This window comes from Phytophthora sojae (genome assembly GCF_000149755.1).
Source record: "Phytophthora sojae unplaced genomic scaffold PHYSOscaffold_4, whole genome shotgun sequence".
Lineage (NCBI taxonomy): Eukaryota > Oomycota > Peronosporomycetes > Peronosporales > Peronosporaceae > Phytophthora > Phytophthora sojae.
Window position 1 is genome coordinate 4,767,333 of NW_009258118.1, and position 25,685 is coordinate 4,793,017.

The following is a 25,685-nucleotide window of genomic DNA, read 5'->3' on the forward strand; positions in this document are numbered from 1 at the left end:
GGTGAACTTCTCCCACCAGGTACGTCTATCTCCAAGCGGGGCTTCTCATCGAACTGACCCAGCGTGCTGGAGTTGACATACGGGCGGAACGTCCAGGAGGTCTTGCCATCCCCAACCGTAGTTGACTCCACGGTCGGTGTGGCGTCCTCGTCGTCCAGGCTGTCGTCCGGGCTGGAGCTATCATCGTCCGAGCTCGAGGAACTGGAGCTTGAATCCGGGGACGAGTCGCGATCCCGGCGGTGTCCTTTGCGTGGCGCCTTCTTGCGATCGTCCTTCCTGGGCGGATCCCTCTTTGACTCCATCGACTCCTTCTTCACCGTCGTCTTGGTCCCCGGACGGGAGGTCCCCGTCGGGGCAACCTGCGTCACCGTAGTAGATCGGCGCGCCGCATTAACTGCGGCCGGCTCATTCTTCACCACGATCGGCCTCAGAGTCCTTGCTAGACGCGCGACGTCGACTTCCGGCAGTGTCGCCAGTAGCTGCTCCCAGCCTGCTTCGGTCGTGTTCTTCTGCCCCGGCTATGCACCTGCGACCGTTGCGCTTCCCGTGATTACGCCCGTTGCCCGTTCAGGGTTGTCACTTCCATTTGTATGGGAGTTGCCCGATTAGGGTCGGATGTTCCCCGTTCAGGTTGAACTTGGGCAGATGTTGCTTGAAGGTCGCGTATCTGTCCCACATGGAAACGCTGGATATTCTGAGCAGAATCACGTTCCTGCGCACGCGCGACTTCCGACGCCTAAAGCCTGGCTGCCAACGCGGCCAGGTCCTGCTGGGCCTGCCAGGCCCGGGCGGCCATCTCGGCGGCGTGCCTCGCGTCGGCTTCAGCCAGCTGCCGGCGGATGTATTCCGCGGCGGCTGCCTCCACACGCTCACGCTCGGCCCGCGCGGCCGCAAGACGAGCAGCTTCGACATCGGCCTCGGCCGTCAGGGGCTGCGAGGCGGCCTGGGACGCCTGGGCATAGACCTCATGCAGGTGTCGCTCAAGCTCCTGGGCCCGGCGCTCGGCTTCGCGCGCCTCCCGTTGGGCTTCGGCCAGAGCAAGCTCGGCTTCGGCATCCCGGCTGGGATCCTTCCCGGTCGACACAGCTTCGCGAAGCTTCGACAGCTCGGCACCAAGCTGCTGGACCTGGTGGAAGGTCGACACCGCCATCTCCGCCATCCCCGACTGGGCCGACAGGCTTGTCCGTCCGGACCGGGTGGACCGGTACGAGCGCCTGGATCGACTCGAGCGCCTGGATGGGGATCGGTCTCGTGATGACCTCCGGGTGGAACGTCGGCGGCGACGCCGAGCATCTCCATCCGAGTCCGAGCCACTCGACAGCGAGTCACGCCTTGAGCGTCGGTGCGTCCGGGACCTCGTCGCCGTGCGTGTTCGGGATATCGCCCGGCTGGACACCTCGTCCAAGCGTGCCAAGTTGGCATCAGCCTGATCGGGGATCGGCTCTCGTTTGGGGACCACCTCGCGCGTCACGTAGAAGCCCACGTCTCCAGCGCCGACCGACACGCCAACCGGACCCCGGGCGGACATCGCCAAGGATCCCAACTGGGGCATCGCCATGTGCGACGCAGCGCTGTACCCGAGCGTCGAGGTCGACGAGTCCGAGGTTGTGTTCCTGGACACATACGACTCGGACGTCGCGCCGTAGGAAGCCCGGTCGGAGGTGCCAACTATGCTCGGGACAGGGTCCGAAGTTGCACCTCTGGCCGGGGCATCCCGGGCGGACTCCTCAGCCGACGGAAACTCGGACGGCAGCGACTCGAACTGGGACGGCGGGGACGCAAGCGAGCTCTCGGCCCTCGGCGGCGCATGCTGCGGACGCTTGGGCACAGACTCACCGGTGGACGACCCGCTCGGACTCCGGATGGGACGAAGACCAGTCAAGCGTAGGCGTAGGACGTAGGCCCGGCCCAACAAGAGTTCGTAGTCGCTCATCAATAGATCTCCATCCGCGTCTTCCGCGTGGTAATCCATGATCGGCGGCTTCTCTGTCTTCGCTTGGGCCTCCAATGCTGGCAGGATCTTGAACGTCGCTCCGACGACCAGCTCGCGCCACTCGATGAGCTCGACCGCAAGCAGTCGCTGGACGTCTCCGACCAGGGTCCGGATGGACATCGGCTCCACCTTGGACACTCGCATCTCCACCCAGGCCGGCACCACGTTGACGAATTGGAAACCGGCCTCGAACAGGAGCGTCTGCAGAACCGCAACGCACTCCCGCGAGTCCAGCAACCCGGTTGGGATCTGGACTCCGGCCAGGTCCTGGGTAGTCGACAAGTCTCGGCGGCTGGGTGCCAGGTCGGCCAACCAACCTTCGGCCGGGTCCTGCGAGGCCACCTTGGACGCCAGGTACTTGGACGTCACAATTGTTGCGGTCAACCACAGCACGGAGTCCGGGCGGGACTCTGGCCAGGCGTACTCCACGTTCGGCGGAAGCGTGAGCCCAGACCGGGCTCTCTCCCACCGGGAAGCCTGCAGCGCCGCGTACGTCTTCGCCGCTTGGACACTTGGGTGCTCGGCCGGCAACTCCGTCGGCGGGTTACCCCGGCTGGCCTTCACCGAGAGCTGGGTCTCCGGTTGGGCATCAGCGGCCGGGGTCACCGCCTTCACAGGAACTGCGGCCGGCTTCTCCTCCTCGGCAGACGGCGTCGGCTTGGGTTCGGCGGACACTTGCGCGTCCGGCTGCACATCTTGGCCAGGCAGAGAGGAGTCCGAAACTCGACCCTCCGCCTGGGGCTCATCCACGTCGGCGCCTCCCTCTGACGCCTGGTTGGGTTCACCCTGACCGGGACCCCCCTCTGCGGTCTTCGACTCCTCGCCCGCGTCAGCACGTTCGGGCTCGCCGTCCTTCGACGCTTGGTGCGCGTCATCTGGGACGGCCGGCTCGGATGCCGACTGGACTGGTTCGAAGACCCATCTCCGGTCAGGGCCGCATTCCGCTTTTCAGCGTTAACCCTCCGAGCATTGCGTTGAACCTCTTCTAGGCTCGGTTGCTCCTCGGGTGGCAGCCCTGCCGCACGACGCGATTGACGCGACGCCTCTCCGCGTCCTCGTCCTCCGCGCCCTCCTTCGCGCATGTCTCCTCGCTTAGCTGTCATATACGCCAGTTAGGAAAGTTAGCACACCTCACACCTATAAACTTACAACATATAAACAACTCCGGTGAAATCCCTGGTTCAAATCCAAGCACGCGCACCAGCTGAGGCGAGGCGGGTGAACGCCTGACCGCCCAGGTGTATAGCTTGGCGTGTCCCGGGTGTAGACTCCCGAATGGGGTGCACCCAGAACAAACCCTAGCCAGAGATAGTACACCTAGATGTACACTCCAACCGGGGTGGCGTGTGTCCTTGTGAACAATCCCTGTGGGTTCGTTTGTCTTCGTAACCAGGGGTCTTCAACCGTGGATGAGTTGTCTTGATACTTGTAGGTCGCTAGGTAGCAGGGCAGAACGTAACCTTCCTGGACGTCGCCTCTGACAGCCCTCAGACAACCAAACAATACAAACAGATACAGAGTTATATACAAGCACGTAGCCCTTCCTTATTCTTTTGGGCCGTGGAAGGGTCGGTCACTACTCCAGTCAACTCCGGCCGGACTCCGGGATACTGGTCAATCCCGGTCGGCTTTGGCTCACGCGCACCACCCTCAAGTACTGAGGGAAACTAACACAATCAAATACCTCCTATCACACAATAGCTCTTAAATCAATACTTTCCAACCGGGGCTACTCCAACCGGGGTGACAAGGTAATCGGTAATATGAAATGCGGGGCCTTCACGGTCTGGACGAGCTCAACCGCAACATGGAAATGAAATGGGATGGATCAACCTCGGGTTGTCGTCCGGTACTCACCCCAACTTGGACTGGACTTGGTTGCGGGAGCTCGACCCAGATGTCACAGTTGCTGGGCCCTCACGCGTAGACTTAGTCGGTCCTCCGGGAATGCACGTCCGGTAGGCTGCTCCAACTCACTTGCGCGATCCTTGGCAAAACGAACTCTGTTTATCTGTTATCTGTGGTCTCTCTCTGTCTGTCTTTACATGCATTCCATCTTGACTTGTCTTCACTATGGTCTTGTCGTCGCAGTCGTCCGCGGTCCCTCGTAGCATACTTCCAGCAAGTATAATCATCACTGGGTACGCAAGTGAAGTTCAATGTTCCACGGAATCCGAGCAGATCTTGGCTGGTCGGCTTGGTCGGTCGGAAACATTTTGGACTTTGTATTCTGGATCTTCACATCTGGGATGGTATCTTGGTATCTTGGTATCTCCATTCGGGATTCATGATTATCTCCAAACGGGATTACACTCCACTTGGGCTTCACATCCGGGATGTCTTGGACAGCTTCACGGTTTCTGGGTCTTCACTCGATCCGGTCGGGCTCCTCTTGCGTTGCACAGTGCACCAAGAGCAGGCGGCCTCCAGTCGGAGGCACTTCTACGCTCCCTTGGGCTTTGCCTCTCGTTCGGTACTTGGTTCCAGCCGGGGTCCGCTCTTGGGGACATCTCCATCCGGGGTCACCAAACCTTGTACACTGCCAACGTGAGTCCGGCCGGGATCCGCTTTTCCCATACGCCACGTGTCGCTGCTCCCCCCCCTCCCTCTCCCATAGTGAGCCTCTGAGCCAACCATTCACAGGCGCAGCTCGGGGAACCCTCGAAAATCTCCAATTCCATCGTGTCAGAGCCTTGGCTGGCGGCAGTGAAAGCTAGCGTTCGATCGATGCACAAGCCTATGATCAATGCACGCGCTCAGCAGACCGAGCGCAACCAAAGGCGCCACCAGCACGCGAAGAAGCCCAACTTCGACGTGGGTGATTACGTTTTAAGGTCGAGGGTGGACAGTAAACACCAAGACAAGCTACTAGTGACATGGATTGGGCCCTATCAAATCACACGAGCAGACTCGCACTCGTTCACGGTGCGGCATCTCGTCACCGGGGAGGGGACAGACGTCCACAGCTCCCGGTTGAAGTTCTATGCTGACAGCTCGTTGCAGATCTCAGAAGAGATCCGTGAGCATGTAGCGGCCCAAGGCCAAATCCTGGCGATCAATGAACTACTGGACTACACATGGAACAGCGTTAAGAAGGGCTACGACGTGCTAGTGAGCTGGAAGGGCCTAGAGCCTATTGAGGACTCCAACGAGACGGCCAAGTCCCTAGCTAAGGGTGTACCCGCGTTGCTACGACAGTTCGCAGAACGATGTGATGATACTTGTTTCGAACGCCACGTCATTGCACTGACCAAGCAGCGCTCCACAGCCGATGCTCACCGACCCATCGACATGTTCCATGCACCTCGTCCGCGGTACGACGCCAGCAAAACCTGCAGTCTCAGTTTTCGACACAACGAGAATTTTCGATATTTTCGACAACCTTTTCGACATACATTATGGACATGTATTTTTGACAATTGACACTTTGACACTCAAACAGATTTGAGTTGAGCTCAACAGAACGAGCAGGACAACTTGACCCGATTGACTGGGCAAGGCTTGGAAGGGCGGTGTAGCGGCGGGTTTCATAGAAGCAAGCCCAGCCCATTCATCGGGTGACGTCTACAGAATGACGCCACCAAGCTGGCAATTAGGATAGGGGAGAACAGCGAAACCAATGCGACCGACAGAGAGGTCGGTTTGGTAGAAGACGCTGGCAGAAGGCGCTAGCAGGAGTCGCCGGCATGAAGCCGCCGACAGCTAGGAGCAGAGACACAGACAGAGATCACTTTGAGATTTACATCTAAACCATCAACAGAGCTTTGGTTTGCCCGGAAGCGCCAGCTTCCCTCGTTGTGTTCCGAAACCTACTACAGAAGACTACGTAGTGGGAAAATGCAATGCAACCTGAGTGTACCAGCTCCAACAATAGCAGACTAATGTTGGGCATTCCTCTCAGCGTTAAGACCCTTTATTATAAGATGCATGACGTACTGCGTACGTGGTCACATCTCGACTAATAAGCTGACACACGATGATGCAGATTAGGACGCAGATACGCTGGACCAGAATTCCGTTGCTGAGCTACATGGTTAAATACAAGAGTGCTGATGCTACTGCATGCAGCCCGATAGTAGGAACTCTGGCAATGGGAAGGCGATCCTGCCCCAGCGGAAGTTTGCGCAGGACGAAGACTTGGACATTTGAACGTTCGTGCTATTTTGCTTGAGAATAGGGAATATCATGGTGGAGAACGGCAGATCTACAGGGCGAGGCATGCACTGCACGCAATAAATCACTTGTAGAGGAGGACAAGAAGACGCAGCTCAGCACTTGGCTGCTGTCTCCTCGTCTCCGTTCTGGGCTTAGGCGTCGGCTTCGGCGTCTTGTCGACTGGCCGCCAGCAGCGCCGGGTGGTCGAGCACCTCCTTCATGGTCTGCAGCCGCCGGGCCGGGTCGAACTGCAGCATCTTGTCCAGCAGGTCCATCGTGGCGGCCGAGAGCTGCGCGTCCATCTGCCAGGACCGCAGCACGCCGCGGCAGCCCACGGCCCGCACCGTGCGGAACTCGGGGCTGCCGGGCGCCGCCAGCTCGAGCAGCGGCGCGCCCGTGAGCAGCATGAAGAGCAGGATGCCGAGCGACCAGACGTCGGCGACCACGGGGTCGTAGCTGCCGCGCTGCGCCACGACCTCGGGCGCCGCGTACTGCGCCTTGCCCACGCAGCCGCTGGCCGGGCGGTCGGCGCGCGTGCTGAGCCCGAAGTCGCCGAGCTTGTAGACGCCGTCGCGCGTGACGAAAACGTTCTCGAGCGACACGTCCCGATGCGCGATGTTGCACGTCTCGTGCAGGAAGCGCAGGCCGCGCGCCAGGTGCAGCACGATGCGCAGCGCGTGGCGCTGGTCCAGGCGGCTCTCGGGCTGCGTGGCGCCCAGGTCGGCCAGCAGGTCGCCGCGCGCGCAGTGCTCCATGACCAGGAACACGTGCGCGCGCTGCACGAACGTGTCGAAGACCTGCACGACGTTGGGATGGCGCCGCGCCACGCTGCGCAGCTGGCGCGCGGCCTGCCACTCCTTCCAGGGCCCCTGCAGGCGGCCGGAGCCGTCGCGCCGCAGCTGACCGGCGCACTTGACCACCACGGGGCGCGCTGCGGTGGGGGAGGCGGACGCAGATTGGGAGGAGGACGACGAGGAGGAAGGTGCGCTGCTGCGGTAGACGTGGCCCAGGTAGATCTGCGGCGCCAGGCGCGAGCTGACCTTGATGTGGCGGTGCGCGGCGGGGCGAGCTGGCGGCGGCGCTGTGGCGCTGCTATTGCTGCTATTGCCGTCGTTGCGGGCGTTGTTGCCGCCGCGGCGCGCGTACACGAGCGTGGCCGTCATGGGGGGTGCTGGGGAGTGGGGGTGTTGTCGGGCGGGGCGGAAAATGGCAAAGTGCGGCGAGGCTTGAAGTTCGGGCGGCAACTTGGTGGAGCCTTGCAGCGTAGACGGGGCGCTTCTGCCGCGTCGCATGTTGTCATCGCTCTGGGCAAATCGCCGGCCGCCACGTCGCCTTTACGGAGGAGCATAGCCGTGTGCAATGATGACGCGTTGCCTCGCCCGTGCAGGCTGCAGGCGACAGGTTGCAGGTAAACCTCGGCGTTCGCTACTGGCGAACGCCGCGGTAGCGAATCGCTACCCGCCACCTTGCGCTTGGACCCGAGCGAGCTGCTACAGCGACGCTCCTCATTCTTGGCGCAGATGAGTGCACACTGCGAGTCGCAGCTCGCCGGCAGCGCGAATCTCGCAAGGACAGGCTCGTCAAGGACGAATGTACAGCCGTTGCAGTGACCGCGACGGCACAGCGCCTGCCATTGGCGATCGAGGCAACAATCCCTCGGATGACTCATGACGCGCCGCGACGCGCGTGTTCGGGGCAACTTCAACTTGAACACGCCCCAGCCGCCTGCTGGCTGTTCCCCAGTGGCTGCTGCTGCTGCTACTGCTTGGCGAGATGCCTGCAGCGCGTTTGGAGAACGCTCCCCGATGCGGATGCCGGGCATGCAGTGTGCCGGCCAACCCACGCTGACGACCAGCGCATCGACCGCGACCACAGATGGACCGCAGTGCTTACGACGACGACACCGCCTGTCGGTCGTGTCGGTCGGACACTGACCTCGCACCGGAATCTCGCTATCTGCGCTGACTTCCGCCAGGACTTGCTTGCTCGTCGGTCGCTGCGCACGCGGAGCTCCCGGTGCGCGTGCCACGCGCACCGGGAGCTCTATCACATCGGATCGGAGGCAAAAATGACCTGAGTTTGGTTGGCTAGCTTTTCGTTATCGCTATCTGTACACACTGTTAGTTGGCTATTGAACGCAGCAACTTCGAGACTTGTCTGGGTCGGCGGCGAGCCTTGCGGCGTCAAACTCGCTATGCACGAGCTCCTGGACGGAGCCCCTGCGGACAATCTCTCTCCGCGAGTCCTGCGTGGCCAGTAGACTCCGTCGCTGCTTGGCGCTGCTGCTCCCGTCGGCGTGGAAGGACGATACCCGAGTCACCTCGCTCACATGCCGTCGCAGGCGTGGGGTGTTTGAGTCTGGTGGCCACCCAGTGCGTCGTTGACCTGCGTCAATCAAACAAGAGAGCTCGTCACATTGATGCAAGTAATGGAGACCAAGATTCATGCTCGAATCGTACCTGGTGCAGCCGCTTCATCGGGGCCCTGTTTGCAGACGCTTTTGGTCGACGACATGCAGAAGCCGCGCTCTTCACACTCTCATCGACAAAGAGGCTGAAGGAAGCTGCTGTGCTAAGTGGGTGATGGAGCTCCTTTCCTCCTTCCTTTTCAGCTACAGCTCGACTGAAATAGCACCACGGTTGCCTTGTTTTCTCGTCAACTTCGTATCTATTGATAGCAGTACTCGCCTGCTTGGGCTACTATTCACAACGCTCCAGCCAAGCGATGGTCTCCGTGTGCGGGGTGTGGGGCAGCATGTCAACTGGTTGAAGGTATCGCACGCGGTACGTTCCAAGCTCTCCAGCTTCGGGCTTGGCCTTGGCGCACAGTGCCTCAAGATCAGGTACTTGCGAGTGGGGGTTGCACGACACGTAGCAAATGTGGCGCGGCGTCATGCGTCGTAGCATCTTGATGAGCTTTTTGTGCAGTCCAGCTCGAGGTGGGTCTACAATTATCATGTCTGGAAGACTGGCAGCTTCGCCCGAGCTTGCTGCTACTTTCTCCAGCAGTTCCTCCTCCTGCCAGTTCTTGGCCAAGTCGACACAGAAGAACTGCATGTCCTCGGAAGAGTAGCCATTCAAGCGAGCATTAACCTTTGCACGCTCGACAGCAGCCTCTATGAGCTCGAAGCCGATGACTTTCTTGGCATGGGAGCCCATGCAAATGCCAATGCTGCCCACGCCACAGAAGAGATCCCACACAACCGGCTTCTCCGGCATCGCCGCTATTATCTTTTGAACTTCTCGGTAAAGAGCACTGGCTTGAACAGAGTTCGGCTGGAAGAACGAGTCGAACGAGATCTCAAAACGGTGGTCCAGAATGGTGTCTTCAAGGTGAGGACGGCCATAGAGAACACGTTCTGACGTAGTGCTCTCCACGATATCTGGAGTGGCATCGTCTCTACTTCGCCGATGACGTTGGGCTTCGCTATCCAAGCTTTTCACAATCGATACCAACAGTGGGGCATCGTCCGCCTCAGCCAGCAGATCCTTCTCGTGCTCTTGGACAAGGTCGTCTACAATTCTCTTTAGCAGCTCACTCGGCTCGCGATTAAATGTCGTTGTCACCAGACCGAGCATGATCTCCGTTCGGCCTTGGCCGTTCACTCCGCGACGCAGCACAATCTGCTTTAAGAATCCTTCGTGCGAAGTGAAGTCGTACGCCTCCAGACCTGCATCCTCGCAACGAGTGACTAGCTGCTGCAGCAACCGGTTGCAAGCTGAGCCCTGCAGCAGACACTCATTGAGTGACAGAATTCGGGGGCTCCAAACTGCTGCTCGACGCCGGCGTGCTTTGCTCTTGCCATGCACCTGCTTGGATCGTCGAGCGCTCACAGACGCCACAGGGAACATCCCAACCGTGAACGGGTAGCGTGGAGGAGCCGCATCGTCGCCATTGGCTTCCACAGGCTTGTCCTCGTCCAGCAACCAGCGACCTGTGCTGCAAGTAAACTCCATCTTGTTACGGTAGTGGTAGATGCCACCCTGGCCGTCCCCATTCTCAACGCCAAGTATCTGCCGTATCTCCATGTCAGGAGAATGCTGGCGCTCTGCGAAGAGCTCCTGAATCCAGTCTTGCTTCTCTCGAAGCTGCTGCGCGTAGCTCACGTGCTGCAACTTGCAGCCGCCACACACGCCAAAGTACTTGCTACACAGAGGCTGCACGCGCTCGTCACCGGGCTTCTCAAGCTCCACTTGTTGCCCGAAAATTGGCCAGGCGTCCCGAGGCTGCTGAGCTGCCCACTTGTCTCGAGACTGGACGTCTCGCTCCCAGATCTCCACCTGCAGCTCGTCGCCCGGTGACGCAAAGGGGACAACCACCTGCATTTTGACGCCTTCGTCCGAAACGTAGGTGCCAAGGCCATCGCCATTCCCGTTAAGCTTATCAACTGTCTGCAAACAATTTATAACATTTCATTCGCATTAGAACTCGGAGCAGTAGGGGGTGCAGTCGGTGCAGTCGTTGTTGCAGCAAACGCACCAGAGCAACTCGGCGCTTGGCGTTTGGTGCCGCTGGAGTCTTGGACGAGGCAGCAGCAGAGAAGAAGCGGCCGCCGCGTGCGCTAACGAGTCTCAGGGAGCCGGTCAGCAATCGGCGCGAGCGCCGCGCCGACGCCACCAACCGGGCCATTTTTGTCTGGTCCTCCTGAAAAGCTCGTGAGTGATTATCAGCCAATCGGAAGGTGGCACGACCACCGGAACATTGACGGATGTGATGGGTCGCAATTGATCGACGAGCAGCAACAAGTATGTGGCTGCATGCATCTACAGGTAGCTAGATACATGCCATGACTGTCAACTTACCAAACGTCAGTGGTGGCCATGACGATAGAGCTCCCGGTGCGCGTGCCACGCGCACCGGGAGCTCCGCGTGCGCAGCGACCGACGAGCAAGCAAGTCCTGGCGGAAGTCAGCGCAGATAGCGAGATTCCGGTGCGAGGTCAGTGTCCGACCGACACGACCGACAGGCGGTGTCGTCGTCGTAAGCACTGCGGTCCATCTGTGGTCGCGGTCGATGCGCTGGTCGTCAGCGTGGGTTGGCCGGCACACTGCATGCCCGGCATCCGCATCGGGGAGCGTTCTCCAAACGCGCTGCAGGCATCTCGCCAAGCAGTAGCAGCAGCAGCAGCCACTGGGGAACAGCCAGCAGGCGGCTGGGGCGTGTTCAAGTTGAAGTTGCCCCGAACACGCGCGTCGCGGCGCGTCATGAGTCATCCGAGGGATTGTTGCCTCGATCGCCAATGGCAGGCGCTGTGCCGTCGCGGTCACTGCAACGGCTGTACATTCGTCCTTGACGAGCCTGTCCTTGCGAGATTCGCGCTGCCGGCGAGCTGCGACTCGCAGTGTGCACTCATCTGCGCCAAGAATGAGGAGCGTCGCTGTAGCAGCTCGCTCGGGTCCAAGCGCAAGGTGGCGGGTAGCGATTCGCTACCGCGGCGTTCGCCAGTAGCGAACGCCGAGGTTTACCTGCAACCTGTCGCCTGCAGCCTGCACGGGCGAGGCAACGCGTCATCATTGCACACGGCTATGCTCCTCCGTAAAGGCGACGTGGCGGCCGGCGATTTGCCCAGAGCGATGACAACATGCGACGCGGCAGAAGCGCCCCGTCTACGCTGCAAGGCTCCACCAAGTTGCCGCCCGAACTTCAAGCCTCGCCGCACTTTGCCATTTTCCGCCCCGCCCGACAACACCCCCACTCCCCAGCACCCCCCATGACGGCCACGCTCGTGTACGCGCGCCGCGGCGGCAACAACGCCCGCAACGACGGCAATAGCAGCAATAGCAGCGCCACAGCGCCGCCGCCAGCTCGCCCCGCCGCGCACCGCCACATCAAGGTCAGCTCGCGCCTGGCGCCGCAGATCTACCTGGGCCACGTCTACCGCAGCAGCGCACCTTCCTCCTCGTCGTCCTCCTCCCAATCTGCGTCCGCCTCCCCCACCGCAGCGCGCCCCGTGGTGGTCAAGTGCGCCGGTCAGCTGCGGCGCGACGGCTCCGGCCGCCTGCAGGGGCCCTGGAAGGAGTGGCAGGCCGCGCGCCAGCTGCGCAGCGTGGCGCGGCGCCATCCCAACGTCGTGCAGGTCTTCGACACGTTCGTGCAGCGCGCGCACGTGTTCCTGGTCATGGAGCACTGCGCGCGCGGCGACCTGCTGGCCGACCTGGGCGCCACGCAGCCCGAGAGCCGCCTGGACCAGCGCCACGCGCTGCGCATCGTGCTGCACCTGGCGCGCGGCCTGCGCTTCCTGCACGAGACGTGCAACATCGCGCATCGGGACGTGTCGCTCGAGAACGTTTTCGTCACGCGCGACGGCGTCTACAAGCTCGGCGACTTCGGGCTCAGCACGCGCGCCGACCGCCCGGCCAGCGGCTGCGTGGGCAAGGCGCAGTACGCGGCGCCCGAGGTCGTGGCGCAGCGCGGCAGCTACGACCCCGTGGTCGCCGACGTCTGGTCGCTCGGCATCCTGCTCTTCATGCTGCTCACGGGCGCGCCGCTGCTCGAGCTGGCGGCGCCCGGCAGCCCCGAGTTCCGCACGGTGCGGGCCGTGGGCTGCCGCGGCGTGCTGCGGTCCTGGCAGATGGACGCGCAGCTCTCGGCCGCCACGATGGACCTGCTGGACAAGATGCTGCAGTTCGACCCGGCCCGGCGGCTGCAGACCATGAAGGAGGTGCTCGACCACCCGGCGCTGCTGGCGGCCAGTCGACAAGACGCCGAAGCCGACGCCTAAGCCCAGAACGGAGACGAGGAGACAGCAGCCAAGTGCTGAGCTGCGTCTTCTTGTCCTCCTCTACAAGTGATTTATTGCGTGCAGTGCATGCCTCGCCCTGTAGATCTGCCGTTCTCCACCATGATATTCCCTATTCTCAAGCAAAATAGCACGAACGTTCAAATGTCCAAGTCTTCGTCCTGCGCAAACTTCCGCTGGGGCAGGATCGCCTTCCCATTGCCAGAGTTCCTACTATCGGGCTGCATGCAGTAGCATCAGCACTCTTGTATTTAACCATGTAGCTCAGCAACGGAATTCTGGTCCAGCGTATCTGCGTCCTAATCTGCATCATCGTGTGTCAGCTTATTAGTCGAGATGTGACCACGTACGCAGTACGTCATGCATCTTATAATAAAGGGTCTTAACGCTGAGAGGAATGCCCAACATTAGTCTGCTATTGTTGGAGCTGGCACACTCAGGTTGCTACGTCCGCATTGCATTTTCCCACTACGTAGTCTTCCTCGCGCCAAACGGAAGGCGGCCGGAGCATTGCCGTCGCCCCACAGCCATCGCCGAGCGAGGCCCAAGATGCGCCTCGACGCAGCAGCGTCTTCAAGTACATTCGAGTTGTCGCGGTAGCTACCGAATATCGGACGCGCGCGCGAGTCGACAGCAAAACAGCTTCCGTCGGGCCACCCCGGAGACCGCAGTGGTCACTCCCTACTCTCTCGACCTCAGTGGAGAGTTTCGGCCTCGGAAGAAGAGCAGGACGTTGCAAAGCGTTGACGAAGATGCTGAGGGAATTCCAACGAAACGAGATGCCTTTGGGTTCCCCATTCCACTGATCCCGCGACAGCCAAGTCGTCTCGCGAAATCTTTCAGTATGTTCGGGTACTCGCTAGCCCCGCTCTACGACGTCTGGGAGCGATTGCAAGTGAGCCACTGCGGCCAATACTCCGTCGAGAGGATGCTGGCGTTGGACGAATACTACCAACGAACCTCATTTCGACGGGTGCTAGCAGTGTGTATACTGATGCCACTAATCCCCCTACTGCTGATCATACTCATGGAGTTGGTGCCTTTGAGGCCGGTCGAAGCTGGAGCGAGTGCGAACTACGTTTTCTGGGGGCGACATGCGCTGACGCTGTGGCTCACCGCTCTCTGTGTCGAAGGACAGGCCAAATCGTGGATTCCTGAGCTCCCGTTGACCACGAACCAAGCTCTATTGATCGCATCAGGAACTGCAGTCACGACCGCGGGGCTCGAGCTGCTCACCGCAGAGTTGTGGGTATTTCCCGTTCCATTCCTTGATGTCCTTGGTTCACCGGTATTTTGGCTCAGTTGGGCGATTATGAGTCGATTGGTACTGGGACCGGACCCGGTTCTAGGCGTTCAAGACGCGAATTTTCGTGTATGGCGGTATCTTCAGATCACTGCAGTCCCGAGTTCGCTTTTGGCCATTTATCCAGCGTATCAAATTATCTTCGCGGCAGTAAATCGATTCGTGGAGATGCTGATCGTCTCTCTGTTGCCAGTTATCAACGTGGTGCTGAAAAACACCTTAGTGGCTTGCGGCTCCCACCTCGAGGACAATCTCCCGGAGTTGGTCGTCTTCACTGTCGACGGCTTTAGTGCGCTCTACTCAGTCATTTGCATGCGGGGGACGAACTCGTTGAAAATGGTGGTGGCCACGGTGTTTATTAACGTTCTAGTCATGGTTTTGTCTCTCCACGGCATGAATCGGCGCTCACGAGCTGAAAGGGAATCGCGTTCCTACCATCTTATGCAGGACAAGCACAGAGAACTCCATCCTTTCTCACGTCGTCTTCATCCGGTGGCAGTCCCGAGTTACTAAGCACGTTAGTTCGTACAACGCTCAAAATGCTAAGGGCACCCGGACAACTAGATCCTACAGAGCTGCGTCAGATTCGTTTTCTGTCAGGTAAGCAACACAAACTGTCGAATGCCAACACAGCTTTGCTGCAATCGCTAGCCGCCCGGTGCGTTTACCACAACGACCGAAAGTTTTCCGAGAACCTTTCCATGAGTCAAATGAAGGCGCGTTATGCATCGGCGGCAATCGAAGGGCGCGTTCTTAGCCAAGCTCACTTTACAGCTCCAACGTCGCAGCAATCGCGGCTAGTACAGCCCTACGAGCTCTTCCAGAAGCTGGTCGAAAGCTTAGCAGTGGAGTTGAGCGCAATTTTCCTAGTTTTCGTAGTGCTACGGGGAGTCGTCAATCTGCGCCACAAGTCGCCGGGAGGACCAATCAGCGGGCAGTGCGAGCTGACCCAGCGGTCCGGCCAATCAAAGCGCGCCGGTGAGCATCGAGAGCGCTCTGATTGGCCACGACTGGACGACGGCGACTCCCTTGTGGAGCCAGTCGTTCCTGGCGACCGGAGCTCCAGCGAAAGGCATGCACCTGGCCGGCGTGCTTGCACGCCACGGCTGGGCAGCTCGGGGGTGAAGCCGCGGACCAAGCTGGATTTCTGCGTCGCTGCGTGCGGCGGCGTATTGCGGCGGTCTTTTGACCGTCAGCCGGAAGGCGGGGCCTGTGGGGGGTCCACGGTGGTCTACATGTAGCCCATCGCGCCGTTTCCCATTACAAACCAGGCCACGGGTGACGCCGTGGGCCCTCCTGGTAGTCATAGCCTACAAAGGTTGCGTGCGATACTGGCAGGTCACCAGATCGTCGGGTGTGCGGCACTCCAACGTGCGCACACCCTCCACAGCACTCGTAGTGACGCGCGGGAGCATGCTGTCAGTCAACGTGGCCTGCGCTACATGGAGCTGGCTGCGACGGGGTGGTCCTCTCATGGTGCACTCATGGCGCGGCGGGGCGAAGAAAATCGCAGTGGCAGAGACCCAGATACGGCAGACTCGGGGAAGGTGACGACACGTCGCCGCATAAAGCGCTGCTGGGGCGCTCGCTGGTGGCCTGCAACACATTGGGAAGAAGGAACGCAAGTCGGCCCAGGAAAATGCAGTGGAGAACTCAAGCTTCGGAGGGCAGGCGCTGCTGACGGAGCAGCGGGACCGCGTTCGCTGTCCGCGGTACCAAATCGACGGAAGTCGAGTAGACCGTTTCAACTATTCGGCGGGGCATCGGGAGATATGAGCTCGGTGTTGACGGTGGATGCGTCGGTCGTTATCTTAGTTAGGATAAATGAACTCAATCTAACCTCAACCTTGAAATGAAATGAAATGTACGGGGAGTCGGGAGAAAACCAACAAGGAAAGTGATGCCGACGCAGGCCGAAGGTTTCCCTCGCTTGCCTTATCCCGCGACTTGCCAAGCTCATGAAGGCATCTTCACGTTGGATATCGGAGCGAACGGCATCTCCGAAGAATCGGCCCCCTGTGCAGATGCCAGTCATGGATCTAGACGCCTTTGCCAAGCTACGAACTCTGTTGTTGCCGGGGAGTCCTGTAATCAGCGATGTGTTAGTCGAGACGCGGAAGAAAAACACGAGAGCAGTGAAGCAAGCGCTTCAGCTGTTATTCAACAACGAATACCTGGGGCTAACAGCGTATACGCTGTTTATCATCCCCATGCTGTACGTGCTGTACATGCCCATACTACAAGCTCTACGCAACGAGAAGTATTACCCGACCCACTTCGTCCTGCTGGAGAACGCCGACTAGTTCCTCGACCGCATGACGGTAATCGCCATTCTGGCGTTTTTGCAGCTCGCTGTACTCATTGTTTTACACGTTTTCGTGGCAACTCGCTTCGCCGTCTCCACGATTTACCAGATCGCGTTCGTGCTGGAGACGCATTTCACACTGGTGGCTGGTAGACTGCTCGTCTCCTTCATTTTTGCAGTTCAATCGACGTTCCTGCACTAAGGTAAGGAATTCTCTATTTTTTAATCCAGGCTTGAAGATGCCTAATTTTCATATATTTTTGTTACCTAGGTGCCGATTTCTCTTCCAATTTTCCTGGATTCAGAAGAACCCTCCATCACCTGAAGCCTAATCTACTACAGTAGCGCGCCAGGTTAATCGTGAGCGGCCAAAGATGCTGTGACTTGATGCCTTTTCCAGGTTTTCTATTGTACCTGTGAAAGTAATACTTTACCAGGGATATTAAGCTCCTCCTCCTCAAACACCTTAGTCCACTGCATGATTTTGCTATCGGAACATCCTTTACGTATGTTTACGCTTCTTGCACAAGCAGGCATCTTCAGCTCTATTAGTGAACACCAGAACTGAAAAAGTGTCAAGGGTGTCAGCTATCATTGGCCCAGGCGCAACGCACTTATCCGGCAGTTCGATACTAGCAACTTCGGTCGAAACGCCAAAATCTCCGACGGCCTATTCTGGGTCAAGCTAAGCGAGATGAATATGTAGCCGTGAGTGATTTTGCCTTCTGCTGGGGCGATGGACGATGCTCAAGACGTTGTCGTCCCCCTGCAGTCTGCCAGCACCCGCCCCGCTCCTCTTCGTGGTGGCGCGAGTAGAAAAAGTATTCGAGGGGTGGCGGTAGCGCCCCATTTGGGGGCCACACCCAAGAGAGGGAGCAGCGTATTGCACAACGTCCACGGCCGGGCATTGCCTGCGATAAACATCAATACTTCTCCTCCAATCGATGCTCTCTCGATCGATACCGATGGTAAAGCAGCATCTCCGGCTCGAGCGGGTTCGCGGAAGACCCTCCGACGCAGCAGCAGCTTCTCGCAGGCCATTCGCGAGCTCTCGACGGACCATTTGCGGACGCTCGACAGCATCGACATCTTGACCCGGAACAGCGAGCAATCGCAGAATGAAGTATCTACCAGCCCCCAGCGCTCACCCCGAGCAGGTTCCAAGGTCTTGCCTCGTCGACGAAGCTACGTGCTGCACAACGACAACGACAAGAAGGCGGTGCCCCAAGGAAAATTGCTACGCCAGAGCAGTTTGCTCAAGAACCTTCGAGAGATGGCAACGGTCGTTCCCAAGCCCCCCGGGACTATTGAAGGCTCTCCAGAGAAGAAAACACCAAAAGATCCCGCTCAACCAGCAGCGAATCCCAACAAAACACCGTCAGCAGAGAAACGTGAGGCGTTTATCATTGTTCCACCGGAGATCGAGCGACAGCCTACGTTTGGCCACGGTACGGCACGATCGAGTTTGTTTGGGTACTCGATTCCGCCTCTTTACGATCTTTGGGACCGTTTGCAAGTCAGTCACTGCGGACAGTACTCGGTTGAGCGGATGTTGGCACTTGACTAGTACTGTCAGCGGCTGTCGATAGTACGCGTGCTGGCGGTTTGCTTGCTATTTCCTCTTGGACCGCTACTGGTAGTGATTCTAACCGAGTGTATGCCTCTGCAACCCGCGCAGAAGGGAGCGCTGGCGAATTACGTTTTCTGGATACGACACACGATCATGGGGACGATTCTCGTGTTTTGTGCCATGGTGCAGGCGAAAGTGTGGATCCCAGACATGGCTTTGTCAGTAAAGCAAGTGCTGGCCGTGGCGCTTGGGACCGCGGTCGTGTACACGGCGATCAACGTGGTGATCGCCGACTTGTGGGTGTTCCCGATCCCGTTTCTGGTCGTCGCTGGAGCTCCGTTGATGTTTAGTCTATGGGCGATTGGCAGTCGCATCGTGCTGGGGCCTCATCCATTGGAAGGCGTGAAAGATGGACAGTTCCGAGGACGTCGAGTCTTGCTACTAACCGCTGTGCACGCGTCATTGTTGGGCATCTATCCAGCGTACCAAGCGTTGTTTCTCGAAGTGGATGGAGTTTTGGAACTGGGAATGATCGCGCTTATACCAGCAATTAATCTATTCCTCAAGAACTTACAGACGGCGTTAGGATCCCATCCGAGGACAGTTTACCCGAAGTTGTTATCCTCAGCGTCGACGTCTTCAACGCGATCTACTCGGTGCTCTGTATGCACAGCGCCAACTCGATCAAGATGGTGGCGGTGACGCTGGTTCTCAACGCTCTGGTCATGATGCTGTCGCTGCACGGTATGAACCGCCGGTCTCGGGTTGCCAGGGCCTGTAGATCTTTCCAACTCATGGAGCGGCAGCAGCAAAACCTTCGTAGAACGCAGTCCGTCTTGGAATCGGTCATCACGGGTGGTTATAACCCCGCGTTGCTCAGTACGTTGGTGGCGACAACCCTCAGAATGCTCAGGCACCGGGCCAACTGGACTCCCAAGAACTGAGCACCATTCGACTGCTGTCCGGCATGCCACAAGAGCTCTCCAAGGCAAACGCCGCCTTGCTAGACTCATTAGGAGTGCGAAGTGTGTACAACAACAGCCGCCGAACTACAGTGTCGACTTCAGTGTCCGCGATCAAGTCTCGCTTCTCGTCGGCAGCTATGGAGGGCCGTTTACTCAGCGTCTCGCACTTCTCCTCGCCCTCCCCACCCACGTCGATACTGGCGAAGAGATTGCGTAGAGCGGTGCTGGTCGTTCCTGCCAGTATGTGGCTCAACTCACGCGTCAGTTCGCGTACAAACAGCGCCGAGAACGGAATGTTCAACCACCGCGACAATCACAGCAGAAGCACAGAGTCGGAGGAATCGGAGGCTGATAAGTTCTCACGACGGCCATCCACAGATTCATCCGAGACTGCAATGCTCCAGGTCCCGACACTGTTCGCTCCACGGATTTCTCAGCTTATCCACGCCACTTCGCACTCGACGATCCAGCCGATATCCTCGCCAAGACTGTCACGTCCCCCAGTTCCTTCGCTTTGGCAAGAAACTTCGGATAAATTGATCCCTCTCGTGTCGAAGAGCAACCCTGTCATCGGTAATGTCGTGGAAGAGACTCGAAAGCAGAACACTCGAGCCGTCAAGCAGACGCTGCAGCTGCTCTTCAACAACGAATACCTCGGGCTTACTGCCTATACGCAGTGCATTATCCCCCTCATCTATCTGCTCTACATGCCCGTGCTGCAGGCCTTGCCCAATCACATTTACTACCCGACCCACTACCGCTACTTTGGAGTGAAGACCGAATTTGATGAGCGGATGACTGTCATTGGGAGTTTGACTGGGCTTCAGCTGATGGTTCTCGTGGCGCTGCAAGTGTTTGTGGTGAAGCGCTTCGGTGTCTCGACGATTTACCAGGTGGCGTTCGTGCTGGAGACGCACTTCACGCTGCTCCAGGGTCGGCTCTTGATGTGGCTTATCTTTGCGGTGCAGTCGACGCTCATGCATTATGGTAAGTTTGCCAAAGGAACTGTGCTGGGTAGTTGGTACTTAAGTACACAGCTTGCTAACTAGTTATCGTGCTCTTGTGCAGGCGTCGACTTCAGCTTTCGATTTGAGTGGGTGCACGAGCCGACACTCGGGAACTAGGCAGGCTCTTGTTGATCGAAGCAAGTCGTGACATCGAAGGGTTGAAGCATCAGTACAGTAGTCGTAGTTGTGCGAGTGAATTCCGAATCTTTCAATTGTTGTCATCACTGTGTGATGCGGCAAGATTATCCACCAGTTGTCTGAACAGCAGAGTTTGTTCAGTTGTAGGCTTTGCCGCGACGAGGGCCACAACAGTATCGGTGCACCTGCAGCAGTTTAGCTCATTTGTGAAGAATCGCTCACTCGTTGCCACCAGTTGATAATTTGTGGTCGACTTTACAAAATAGCATCTACACTCATACTGAATCGAAGCCGGAAGGACATGGGCTATGAGGGTGAAGATCATTCGGATCTAGCAGTAGTTGAACGTACTTGATGTTGGAATAATGGGATGTGTATAGGTCTCACCCCGGGAAGTTGCGTCGGTCGTGCTTCATAGTTCCCTTAATAACTAACACTTTTCCGCCTTAAAGGGCTGATGCTGGCGATCACGGCAAGCCGAGTACTGTGAGCCATAATCCCGCCGTTGAAACTGCAACACTCCGTCGCACGCTGTCGGTGATCCGTCTCCTATTTCGGGGACAAACTGACTGACTGACTAAGTCTCCTGCAATCCAGTGGGCTAGAAACGACTTGGCTCTTACTCACAAATGCTTGGTGAACAGGATGCTCGTTCGCGCTCTCTCGGTGTTCGACCGCCATTTACTCGAGGCTCTGGAGGCGGAAGCAGGAAAGGTTTGCGTGGTGTGGCTGTGGCTCCATATGTAGGAGCTACGCGAAGTTTACCCCAACGTGACAGCACCGTCTTGCACAGTCCCTCACTGGAGAAAACTTCTCCAACTCGACGTCGAGCAAACAGCGTGTCACAAGCAGTTCGAGCCCTCGATGTATTGGGACCTCTTGATAGTCTTGCAGTTCTACGACACCAGGGCGACGCTCTCAACGACAGAACAGACTCACGGAACTCGCCTCGTCGAGGGAGCTACGTGCTACAACACAACCGACAAGCATCAAGACGGAATCGACTGGTTAAAAGCGCCTCACTCAAGAATTTCAGGGAGCTTTCACCTCTCACCCCCAAGCTCCCAGGCGCCATTGAAGGATCTCCTGAAAAGACCAAGTCGGCTGAAAATATTCCAACTCCTCAACCACCAAGAAATGCTCCTTCGGTCGAGAAGAACAAAGCGCTTATTAACGCCATGCCGCTCCTGGCTATCGAGCGACAGCCCAGTCACCTCGCCGGATCCATTACATTCCTTGGGTATTCTCTTGCGCCACTCTACGATTCTTGGGAGCGGCTGCAAGTGAGTCATTGTGGCCAGTACTCAGTCGAGCGGATGCTTGCATTGGACGAATACTGCCAACGGGCTTCCTTTGTACGAGTGTTGGCGGTCTGTCTGCTCTTCCCATTAGGCCCTTTGGTCATTGTGGCCCTGACGGAGTGCATGCCATTGCAACCGGTGGAAAAGGGTCCATTTGCCAACTACGTTTTCTGGATCCGCCACACTTTCATGGGGACCCTTTTGGTCGTTTGCGCTATGGTGCAGGCAAAGTCGTGGATTCCAGACATTTCAATGACACTGAAGCAGGTAATTATGGTGGCGATCGGTAGTGCGTTGGTATACACGGCAGCGTGCATCGCTATCGCCGATCTCTGGGTGTTCCCCATACCATTTCTTGTAGTGGGGGGAGCCCCATTAATGTTTGCGATCTGGGCGACCGCAACTCGACTAGTGCTGGGGTCTCGTCCGTTAGATGGCGTTCAGGACGGGGAATTCCTTGGTCACCAATTTTTATTGATAACTTCCGTCCACGCCTCCCTGCTGGGCATCTACCCAGCCTACCAAGCTGTGTTTCTCGCGTTGGACCCGTGGATGCAGTTAGGAATGGTCGCGCTGCTCCAAGGGATTAACCTTGCGTTGAAGAACGTTCAGACGGCGCTGGGATCGCACTTGGAGGATAATTTACCAGAGGTCATCACCTTCAGCGTCGATGTCTTTAGCGCCATTTACTCGGTGCTCTGCATGCACAGCGCGAACTCGATGAAGATGGTCGGACTCACGCTGGCGTTGAATACGTCGGTCTTGCTGCTGTCCCTGCATGGGATGAGCCGTCGGTCTCGGGCCGCCCGCTCTAGTCGCACATTTCTACAACATCAGAAGCTTCGCAGACCTGACGACGGCCCCGCTCAGCTGACCACGCTGGTCGGTACGACGCTCAGGCTGCTCCAAGCTCCAGAGCAACTGGATTTGGTCGAAGTGCGATCGACTCGGCTACTGTCAGGGTTGCCGCAGAAGCTTTCGAACTACAACAAGGGGGTATTAAACTTGCTGGCAACTAGGAGCGTGTACAGCAACAGTCGCCGAGTATCAGAGACTGTCTCCGTAGCCGAGATAAAGGAGAAATACTCTTCCGCAGCGATGGAAGGGCGGTCTCTTAGTGATCTCCATCTCCCAGCCCCACCGACCCGATTAAAGAACAATCCAAGACTGCGTGGAGTCTTCTTGGTCGTTCAAGCAACTCGGTGGTTGGGTGCATATTCTCGACCGGAGCTTCGCGACAGCTCTAGCAAAAGCACCGACTCGGATGAATCCGAGAGCGAGAGGGCGAGTCGCCCATCCACCGTTGTTCCAGAGCCGACAACCGATCCGACTTCGCCAAAGTCAGCATTGATCTCGCTCAGCCACCCTGCCATCAACGAGCTGGAGGCCCGAAAGCAGAACACTCGAGCCGTCAAGCAGACGCTGCAGCTGCTCTTCACCAACGAATACCTTGGACTTATCGCCTACACGCAGTGCATCATCCCCCTCGTCTACCTGCTCTACATGCCCGCACTGCAGGCGTTGCCCAACCACATTTACTACCCGACCCACTACCGCTACTTTGGAGTGAAGACCGAATTTGACGAGCGAATGACGGTCATCGGAATTCTAGCTGCGCTTCAACTCGTGGTGTTGATGGTGCTGCAAGTGTTTGTGGCGAAGCGGTTTGGGATCTCGACGTTGCACCAAGTGGCGTTTGTGCTCGAGTCTCGACTCGCACTCTTGCAGTGCCGCCTGCTCATGTGGCTCATTTTCGCTGTGCAGTCGACGCTTGTCCACTATGGTGAGCACTATATGGACGGCGAGTAATTTGTCCAAAGTGGCCTAACATTGTTTGGTTTGGTTCGCAGGTGTGGACTTCAGTTTCCGCTTCGACTGGCTGCACAAACCCAGCCAGGGATGAACCTTCACCCGTGCTGGACACAGTAACAGCGCGCGACTAGCAGGTGGCGGGCGTCACCTCCGTGTTATCCGGAAATTCGATGGTCTCAATTTGGAAGCCTATTCTCGGTTGGGGGGGGGGGGGGGGGGGCTGACGCTCCGCTGCACTAATTCCTTCCGAAGAATGCGCCAAGACAGACCTGTCCAAGAAACTCGTCATTCTTCACATGACGATCAAGTGGTGCCAACATCGAGAACCGATATCCAATTCAACCCAAAACGAGGCAGAGCACGGCACGGTCGCGGCTTGCTGCGAATATTTGGCGATAAACAACGAGTTACACCAGAATGGCTGGCAACACCTGGAGATTGCGTGGTGACTAGGAGTACGCTCAGTGGAATCCCGGAATCTCGTGATGCGAGTAAACCGGGGTTTTGGGTGTTCGGGTACTCGCTCGCCCCGCTCTACGATTTCTGGGAGCATTTCCAAGTCAGCCACTGCGGCCAGTATTCCGTTGAACGCATGCTCGCACTGGATGAATACTGCCAAAAAGTGTCGATCCTCCGAGTTGTGCTGGTTTGTCTGCTTTTCCCTCTCGGCCCGCTGCTTGTCGTTGTATTTATTGAGGCATTGCCACTGCAGCCGGCGGAGCAGGGAGCGCTGGCGAATTACGTGTTTTGGTTGCGCCACACTCTCCTGGGGACGATATTAATTCTGTGCGCTATGATCCAGGCCAAAGTGTGGATTCCAGAGATGCCGCTGACTCCAAAGCAGGTCCTTATCGCTGGAGTTGTGAGTTCATCAGTGTACACAGCGACGAACGTACTGATGGCGTACTTGTGGGTGTTTCCGATCCCGTTCCTTATCGTAGCGGGCGCTCCGTTGATGTTTAGTATCTGGGCAGTGGCGAGTCGAATACTACTGGGGGCCCACCCGATGGAAGGGATTGAAGACGGGGAATTTGGTGGTCGAAGGTTCCTCATGCTCACAGCGGTACACGCAGCATTGTTGGGCATCTACCCAGCGTACCAAGCCATTTTCTTGAGGACGGATGGGATTCTACAACTGGTCGTGGTCGCCTTGTTACCAGCAATGAACTTGGCCTGGAAAAATCTTCAAACGGCTTGGGGGTCGCACCTGCAGTATAATTTACCAGAGGTGATCGTGTTCACCGTCGACGCACAGCGCCAATTCGCTGAAGATGGTGGCTCTGACTGTGGGCCTCAATGCATTCGTGATTCTGCTAGCTTTTTTTTTGTAGTATTGTAGTCACTTAGAACCTAACGACGCTTCTGCTAGCCTTGTACGGTGTGGATCGGCGTTCTCGGGTCGCAAAAGCTTGTCGATCGTTTACTGACTTGTCGACTGCGCAAAGTCGAGATGGAGGTGCGGAGTCGTTGAGTTCGCTGGTAATTGCGACCATTAAGCTGCTGCAGTCCCCCGGTCAACTCGATTCCGGCGAGCTCCAAGCGAATTGACTGCTATCTGGCACGCAGCATCGGCTTAGTCAAGCAAATACCGATCTTTTGGCATCATTAGCCGCTCGCTGCGTGTACAACAACGAGCGTCGGACATCTCGCATGATTTCCATGATCCAAATGAGGGCGCAGTACGCAACAGCAGGAATTGAAGGGAGGAAGCGGAGCTCTTCACGCTTCGTAGTGCCTCAGCAGCCGCGCTCTAAACTCTTCAGAAGGCTGCATACTGTTGTGGTCGTTGTACCAATCGTGAACTCGCGGTTCGGCATTCGAAGTCATCGCCACATCAACAGTTCCGTTCATCCTCAAGAAGCGATCGATCAAGTAGAGACAGACGATTTTTCAGGGGACATCGTTGCTGCACGGATTTGTCCAGCTGTCACGAATAGCAACGCCGTTATCACCGCGGTACTGGAGGAAACGCAGAAGCAGAATACGCGAGCGGTCAAGCAAGCGCTGCAGCTTCTATTCAGTAATGAGCATCTCGGACTCAGCGCGTACACACAGGCGGTGATTCCCGTGCTCTACCTCTGCTACATGCCCGTGCTGCAGGCACTACCCAACCACGTCTACTACCCTACGCACTACCGCTACTTTGGAGACGCAAAGGAGTTCAACGAGAGAATGACAGTGATCGGGACTCTGGCGATGTTGCAATTCGCTGGATTAACGGCGCTGCAAGTGTTCGTGTCCAAGCGGTTCGGCGTCTCCACCATTTACCAAGCGGCTTTTGTGTTGGAGACTCAGTTCGTTTTCCTACAGGGGAGACTCCTCATCTGGCTCATCTTCGCCGTACAGTCCACTCTTGTGCACTATGGTACGCTTCATTCCCAACTTCTACCTCATTGA

At 57.7% G+C, this 25,685-nt stretch overlaps 8 protein-coding genes across 8 annotated transcripts; 5 read left to right on the plus strand and 3 right to left on the minus strand.

Moving 5' to 3' along the window:
* Positions 1–736: 736 nt before the first annotated feature.
* On the minus strand, positions 737–3,075 carry PHYSODRAFT_331950 (hypothetical protein; the record flags this gene model as incomplete). The annotated part of the gene is made up of 4 exons (XM_009528849.1): positions 737–1,165; positions 1,209–1,313; positions 1,397–2,893; positions 2,974–3,075. The coding sequence occupies 4 exons, from the start codon at positions 3,073–3,075 to the stop codon at positions 737–739; spliced, it is 2,133 nt and encodes a 710-aa protein (XP_009527144.1).
* A 1,645-nt stretch (positions 3,076–4,720) lies between these two features.
* PHYSODRAFT_331951 (hypothetical protein) lies at positions 4,721–6,142 on the plus strand (the record flags this gene model as incomplete). The annotated part of the gene is made up of 2 exons (XM_009528850.1): positions 4,721–5,307; positions 6,073–6,142. 2 exons carry the CDS (start codon positions 4,721–4,723, stop codon positions 6,140–6,142), a joined length of 657 nt encoding a protein of 218 aa, XP_009527145.1.
* Positions 6,143–6,300: 158 nt separating this feature from the next.
* On the minus strand, positions 6,301–7,311 carry PHYSODRAFT_499885 (hypothetical protein; the record flags this gene model as incomplete). Its single annotated transcript, XM_009528851.1, has 1 exon — positions 6,301–7,311. The coding sequence occupies one exon, from the start codon at positions 7,309–7,311 to the stop codon at positions 6,301–6,303; it is 1,011 nt and encodes a 336-aa protein (XP_009527146.1).
* Positions 7,312–8,847: 1,536 nt separating this feature from the next.
* Positions 8,848–10,473, minus strand: PHYSODRAFT_498294 (hypothetical protein; the record flags this gene model as incomplete). Its single annotated transcript, XM_009528852.1, has 1 exon — positions 8,848–10,473. One exon carries the CDS (start codon positions 10,471–10,473, stop codon positions 8,848–8,850), a length of 1,626 nt encoding a protein of 541 aa, XP_009527147.1.
* Positions 10,474–11,858: 1,385 nt separating this feature from the next.
* PHYSODRAFT_503040 (hypothetical protein) lies at positions 11,859–12,869 on the plus strand (the record flags this gene model as incomplete). Its single annotated transcript, XM_009528853.1, has 1 exon — positions 11,859–12,869. One exon carries the CDS (start codon positions 11,859–11,861, stop codon positions 12,867–12,869), a length of 1,011 nt encoding a protein of 336 aa, XP_009527148.1.
* A 415-nt stretch (positions 12,870–13,284) lies between these two features.
* On the plus strand, positions 13,285–14,703 carry PHYSODRAFT_300901 (hypothetical protein; the record flags this gene model as incomplete). The annotated part of the gene is made up of 1 exon (XM_009528854.1): positions 13,285–14,703. One exon carries the CDS (start codon positions 13,285–13,287, stop codon positions 14,701–14,703), a length of 1,419 nt encoding a protein of 472 aa, XP_009527149.1.
* Positions 14,704–17,231: 2,528 nt separating this feature from the next.
* Positions 17,232–20,154, plus strand: PHYSODRAFT_331955 (hypothetical protein; the record flags this gene model as incomplete). Its single annotated transcript, XM_009528855.1, has 5 exons — positions 17,232–17,943; positions 18,136–18,578; positions 18,665–18,829; positions 18,946–20,017; positions 20,099–20,154. 5 exons carry the CDS (start codon positions 17,232–17,234, stop codon positions 20,152–20,154), a joined length of 2,448 nt encoding a protein of 815 aa, XP_009527150.1.
* Positions 20,155–21,491: 1,337 nt separating this feature from the next.
* PHYSODRAFT_499687 (hypothetical protein) lies at positions 21,492–25,685 on the plus strand (the record flags this gene model as incomplete). The annotated part of the gene is made up of 2 exons (XM_009528856.1): positions 21,492–22,686; positions 25,165–25,685. The coding sequence occupies 2 exons, from the start codon at positions 21,492–21,494 to the stop codon at positions 25,683–25,685; spliced, it is 1,716 nt and encodes a 571-aa protein (XP_009527151.1).